General features: G+C 42.3%; 1 protein-coding gene across 1 annotated transcript in view; it reads right to left on the bottom strand.

Annotated features, from left to right (window-relative positions):
- Positions 1–211: 211 nt before the first annotated feature.
- The window catches only part of KATNAL2 (katanin catalytic subunit A1 like 2), a 61985-nt gene continuing 55089 nt past the window's right edge, over positions 212–7107 (bottom strand). The window contains 3 exon segments of the mRNA XM_054583862.1: positions 212–351; positions 855–957; positions 1766–1928. Of these exon segments, the coding sequence (XP_054439837.1) occupies positions 212–351; positions 855–957; positions 1766–1928 (406 nt within the window).

The raw sequence follows: 7107 nt of genomic DNA, 5'->3' as shown, positions 1-7107 counted from the left end.
ACCTGTAATCGAAATCTTTAATATTTTGCTGACATCAATATGAAAAATTAATGAAAATATCTCATATTTCCAAAGCAATACAGTTGTCCAAATTAATTCAGTCTTCAGGAATAATTGTTTTCTTACTCCAGTCATTATGTTCTTCCACTTATGCTAATAAACCAGAAGTCCCTGTGGTTGCCTTTGTGGCCAGGTCCGAGTAAATGTGATTTCAAACAGACTCGAACTCACTTTGCCAGGCCAAGTATTTCTGAGTCAGATTCTTTGCTGAAGGCTTGGTGTGAGCTAATACGTCCAAGAAGTCGGCAGTGGTCACGGTGTCCAGCTGGATCCCAGGTAAATCGCTGCTCTCTGGATAGAAACAACAGTAACAGCACAACAATCGACCTTAGGGTGATCAATGCTCCTAAAATGCTAATAGACCTTCCTTCAAGACGATGCATAATGCAGCATTCTTAATGGTTAATGCAGAAAAGGCAAGGCTAAAGAGGTCTCAGAAAAAAAATTCTTTAATGTACAACTTAGTCCCTGAAGCCCAGACAAAAATATGTGACTTAAATGTATCATCAACGTTTTATTTAATATTTATATAGTGCCGCAGTGGATTCAGCCCACCATCACGGTGTGTCAGAGAAATAAAAGCCTGAGCTCTGAGGAGTTATCATCTGGGAGGGAAGTTGATCCAAAACAGCACCAGAGGAAGAAGTTGAGTGCAGGAAGGACGATTTGGCCAGGAATCGGGGCAAGTGTAAAGAGCCACCAACAACAGACACAAGGCTCCATCTGCTGGTGAAAGTTGGATTTTTAAACCAAATTTCCCTCCCAGTGCACCTTTGCTATGATCCCAGCTTTACCTGACTGATGATTTTCAAGTGCATTGAAGATCTTCCTCACAGGACGCATAGCGGCTTCCCTGCAGACCAGCTTAATGTCCGAGCCTGAGTAGCCCTCAGTCTCCTGAAAGAGCCACAAATCAGCCATCAGCCATCAGCCAGCAGGCAGAACTCTGGTGGTGATTACATCCTTATGGGCAGACCCAGGATCACAACACTTGTTTAGACTCTGTATCTTCCCGCCATGGGCACTACACAAAGATTCCCAGATAGATAATGCTTGGGGGCAATAAACAACTTCCTAACTCCACCCAAATATACTTTATAAGATGTTGATGAAGGACCAGACCACCCACATTAGCCTAATGGGGCCCTTGCACCAAATCCAAGAATGATCAAATTTAGTAGACATTTTCATTTTTGTATATAAGACCATAGCTGCCTTTGAGGAACATCAACAAACATCTGGTTCAAATGTCTACTCATAGGAGACAATGATAGCAGAGACAATGAAGGCAACAGGCATGTACCTAGAGCTGCATTTGTGAAACTTTCATTTAATCATCACAGTAATTCCTGGCAGTGTATCTTGCCCATTTTATAGACAAAGGAGCTGAGGTTCAGAAAGCAACTGATTCCCCTGAGGTCACACAGCTAGTAAGCTGCTGGCAGGGTCAAGATTTGGCCATTGGTTCTCCAAGCCTAAACCCTATGCTATTCCTACTGTACCGTATTGTTTCTCTGCTTGAGCATTTCCAAGTGACAGAAAGCTCATTCTTTCATAAAAAAGAGGCCCATTGCATTGCTGGGGAGCTCAGGTCTTTTCAGAGTGACTCAAGGAAGAGGCTCTGAACAGCTCATGAGAAGATCCCACCTAGGACTGCCATGTGGTGGCCGCCTGGCCTCCAGATGCCTTTCCACAGGCAGCTAACCTGGCTCAGCACGCTGTACTCCAGCTCTGTGCGCAGCTCCAGGGCTCTGCTCTTGCTCACCGGGGGCAGCCAGTGGTGGATCATGGCCTGCCTGGCCTCCCGGCTGGGGAGATCAACCAGAATCCTCTTCTCCAGGCGGCGCAACATGGCACAGTCCAGCTCCCTGAAATCATGGCAGAAACAGAGGAACTGGCTGGGGCAGGAAACTCACTTCCTCAGCAACAAGTACAGTTCAAGAACAGTTTTGCACTGCAGGAAGCAATTCTGCATTTTAACTGTTACTCTACATCTATGCCTGAATGGATAGGACAATTACTTCATGTTGCTTGGGAGAAAAAAATGGTTAAAAAAAAGAAGAAAGAAAATACAGCCTAAAAATAGCGTATGTAAAGAAGGTCATTTTAAGTGACTTAATTTGGGGGAAAATAATCTAACAACAACCAAACAAGGAACATTTCCACTGCAGTTGTAACATGAATTATTCAAGCTGATCCTGCCAGTGAGTAAATTATTCCTGACAATAATTTGGGCACTCTGGGAAGTACATTAATTGTTCCAAAACTCTCATACATCCTGGAGCAAATGAGCATCTCACTCCATTGCTCTGCTGAATTCCAAGAGCCAATGCTCCTTCCAGGGCGCCCAGTGCAAATGTGGCCCTTTGGCACATTCGCTGTACTCCTTCCTAAAACACCATCTGGCCAGGCATATGCCATTTTGCATCTGTGGGCCATTCCCTTAAATTTCTTAATATAAAAGTTTCAAAAAGAGAAGTAAAACAGTGAATATCCATATACCTACCATTTTGATTAAACAACAGCTAACATTCTGCAGTATCTGCTTCCTATCTACTTGTCTAGCTAAATTATTTTAAAGTAAATTATATCATGAAATCCCACCCCTAAATGCTTTTTTGGGATTCCCCACCCCCGACTCCGAAAAAAAAAACACATTTTCTTACGTAGCTACAATACTATTATGGCACATGACAGAATTAACATCGAGGGCATAATAGGTCTAATGCTCATTCCATATTAAAAATCTCTCCAGTCATGTCAAAAATATCAATAGTTTTTCCAACCAAAATCCAATCAAGAATCATCCACTATATATGGTTATATCCCTTAAATCTCATAAAGGACTCGTCTCCTTGCCCTAGCCCCTTTTTAAAAAGGGGAGGCTAGTGGTAGAATGTCCCATATTCTGGATTCACTTGATGTTTTCCTCATGGAAACATGTAACTGGTTCTTCTAGCCCGTGTTCTCTAAGATGGAAGTCAGATCAAAAAGCTTAATTATTAGGATAAACATTTTTGCCAAGTATATTCATAGATGAAAATGTTTTCATATTTATTATATTGGGATCTACTTGTTTGTCTCCCCATTAGTGATGTGGTGTGTAATTCCTGGGATCATCTGGTGACAGCGTATCACTCCCTTGTAAAGGAAGCCTCTTGGCAAATAGTGAGTATTCCATGTACACTACTCTGGCACTATGTGAGTGCTTCTTTCCCCAGCCCCTTTCAACCAGTGGTTTCCACATTTGCTAATGGTGTTGAATCAATTCTTCACAAGAGTGGTATAAAATGGTGATTTAAAATGTTTTTTATTCTAAATGTATTATTTTAAATTATTAGTTTAGCGCTTTCCCTCGTTAACTGGAGCCTTTGGTTATCCTGAATTCATCATTTCTATTATCAATATATCATTTTAAAGGGTAAGTCTGTGAACTCTTTATATGTTAAAATTTCAAGTTCCTAGAAGGGAAGATAACATTTGTTTGCCTTCCTAGTATAGAAATTAGGAAATGCCAATGTGTCGATCCAGCTTAACCATTAATAAAGACTTAATAATGATAGCATGATAACCATATATTTCTCTTTCATAACAACACTGAAAATATCCAAAACGTGATTCCATTTTTCTTACTGTCTTTCCAAATCTTTGTCATGATATTTCCTTCTAAATTGAAAAATGGAAACACCCTTCCAGGAGCATATCTGAATTCTATATTGGAGTGACCAGATTTCTTCAAAGATTGTGTCTTTTCTTTCCCTGTTAGTTTCCCAATCCTGGGCTGAGAATCCATAGTCCAGGGGTACCTTACCGGCAATAACAGTCACCTGTTTCTTTGTCAGCCTCACCCCATTGAAATGCATCTCACGTCAGAGGCCTGGCCACCTCTTCCCCTGTCCAGCCAGTCCCCCTCTCAAGGCCAGCATTCCTCCTCAAGGCACAGGGTCAAGGAAAGTTTGCAGAATTCTAAGAGTTTTTTTCATATTTGAATATTAATAAAAGATAATGCTTAAATAAAACTCACTAAATGGTAGGCACTGTTTTAATCATTTTACAACTATTAATTCACTTAATTCTCTTGACAACCCTATGAAGTAGATACTATTATTATCTCCATTTTAAAATGAGGAAGTGGAGGCACAGAGGTCGAGTAGCTTGCTTGAGGACAGAGAGCTAGAGACTCATGGCACTGAAGTGGAACCCAAAGAGTAAGACTGGGGAGCCTGTGCCTCAGTCACTGTCGCTGCCAGCACAGTCACTGCCAAGCAGACTACCAAGTCACATCCTGACAGACTCTCAGAACCCTGGGGACAAAGAGAGGAACCTAAAAGCTTCCAGAGAGAAAAATACAGATTCCACACAGACGATTAAGAAGACGACTTCTCATCAGCAACATCGGATATTAAAAGAAGATAAAGCAATGCCTTCAAAATTCTGAGGAAAACACTTGATTGAACCATTAATTAACATGGGAGATAAAATAAAGGTATTTTTAACATGGAAAGCCTAAAAAAAATTACCTCCCATGTACCCTTTATCAGGAAAGTACTGGAGGACCAGAGGGAGAGAGTAAACCACACCAAAGGGCCACATGGGATCCAAGAAACAGATGGCCTGACACAGAAAGAGAAGGAACTTCCCAGGATGATGAGGTGAGGCTCCAGGGTCTCCTCTATACACTGGGGCAAAGGACAGCCAGTTCAGTCTGGAGTAGGTAAGAAGGCTGTAGAAGACATGTCTCCAAGAAGATGAAACTGGTAGAGTACCTGGGTGTGTCTGAACGAATCCAGAGGTGACTGAGACAGCAGGGGGACGTGGCTCCACGAGTGGGAGGGAAGGTGAGGTGAGTAGGGGGAAGGAAAGGAGAGAGAGCAGGAGAAGATCTTTTAGTAGATAAATGAAACAACTGAACTCACATTTTAGGAATTAGTTCAGTTCAGCCATATTAACCACCTGCCAAGTGTATTGTCACTACTAAGTCTCCAGTATACAGAAATGAATAAGACATACTCCCATTTATAAATAAATAAAAGGCAATAACAGGGAGGTCTTGGGCTTGAAGTATAGGACTATTGGTCCCGTAAACACCAAAGATAAGACTTGAGAAAAGGCTGAAGACCAGGAAGGAAGAGTGAATAAGCTGAAAGAAATGGCAGAGGAGGTAATCAACTGCCATATTTTTTCTAAGGCCTTTCCTTGGATCAGGGGGCCTTTCCTTGCCCCCTCCTGAAAAGGCAGGGGCCTGCAGAAGGAAGGTTCTGAAGGTTCTGCAGGGGCACCTTCTTGGTCTCCCCATTCCATCCAAAGTGACTTCATGCAGAGGGAGGTGGGAAAACAATCCCTCACTATAGATGTCTGTATTGATCAACTAATGCCCTAAAGCAAGAGATTTACCTCAAAACTGCCTGTGGGCACAAAATAAGTGCAACTCTCTGACAGCAGGGCCTGATGAATGCACTTTTAATGACATCAATAATAATACAATCATACAAGGGAGGAAACAAAGGACAAATGGAATGTACCCAGGAATTATTCTTTATGCCAATATATTTATATGAAAAAATTTAACTTGTGGCAACCAGAACACACTCCCTTTAGCTCTGACACTTGGATTTTTGACTAGTTATTCTGCTCTCATGTCTTCTTTATTTTGGTTATGTGGGGCTTCCATCACCTCAAAGGTCAAAAGCATCCAGTAAGGGTGACATGTGAGATACAGAGAAGGGTGACGGACTTCAGAGCCCGGCCACTGAACCTTTGCCCTCTGGCCACCTGGACAGTTCACGTGGGCTCTACAGCCTGGCATCGGAGCACCTGGGCTCCTCAGCCTGTAGCTCGTCTCCCTGCTAAACCATGTGGTTCCTGGGACAGAGATCATTCCAAATTGTACAGAATCTGGAAACCTAATATAATTCTAGTTCATTCATTAATAGTTCAAACTCTCAGCATATTGGAGAAAAGCAAAGTTTTATAAGCAAAGTCTTTGCAGTGCATCCATAACCGACATGAAGTCAGTGGGCATGGCAATCCCCGAAGAGCAGGTTAAGGAATTGGAGTGTTCTTTGGTAGGTGATGGGGAGCCTGATGAATAAAGCGTTGAGGTTACCTCCTCTCCCGCAGTGAGCCCTGCGTAAGCTAGCTGCTACCAACATTTCCCGCTCAGGCCAGCTTCACCCTGGAGCCCAGTGGATGTGTGGAGCTTTTGTGGACGGCACCGGGGTTACACCTGCTGAGCTCTGCAATCACATGCATACACTCTATGGAAATATCGTACCAGCTAGGAGTGACTTCATATGGGAAGAAGTGGTTTATCTAGGTGTATTTCTACCCATTCCCAGTGCACTAATCTCTTCAATTTTATGCTTGCTTCTAAATATTAGGATTTGGGATGTTTTTATTTTTTTAATCCAGAGTTTGGTCATACCAGATGTCTGATTTTTAAGAGGGATAGTGAAATTTCTAGCCCTTTTGCAAATAGCAAGGAAAAAATGAGTTTCAACATGCTTCACACATGCAATTTGCACACCTTGTTTGTACAAACCACCATTAAATTAAATAGATATCTAAAGATGGCATTTGCCTTAATGGCCCTGTTCAGTATTTTGTTTCCCCCTGGATTCCTAAGTGTGGGTTTTTGAATACTCAACAATCAAGGTGGGTCCGATTAGCCTTCATTGTGCTCACTAAACATTTCTTATATGATTGTTACTTTAAGCAGTAATATTAACAATGCAACATGTGTTATCCTTCTCCTTGCTTATGTGCACATCAAGTGACACAGATGAGCTATGATTCCGTGCTCTCTTCTTGTCCTCTCTGGGATGCTATAGACAAGGGAAGGTGCTCCTTGGAGGTGAAGTGCTGAATAAACAAAGATGCTGCATGTCACCTCACCACTGAGAAGGGAGAAAGTGACAGCCCCTTTGAGACGGAATGGATTTGTCTGGGGAAAGTGATAAGTCAGCAAGCAGTAAAGGGCAGCCTAGTGCCCTGGAAGATGCTGTGGATGAGAGCTACCACTACCCACCCAAAGAGAATTTCTTTGAG

This window comes from Pteronotus mesoamericanus, unplaced genomic scaffold, assembly GCF_021234165.1.
Source record: "Pteronotus mesoamericanus isolate MK-2021 breed Mesoamerican mustached bat unplaced genomic scaffold, CSHL_Meso_final contig_74, whole genome shotgun sequence".
NCBI lineage: Eukaryota > Metazoa > Chordata > Mammalia > Chiroptera > Mormoopidae > Pteronotus > Pteronotus mesoamericanus.
The sequence above is the reverse complement of the archived record's forward strand: the minus strand, read 5'-3'. Positions and strand labels throughout refer to the sequence as shown.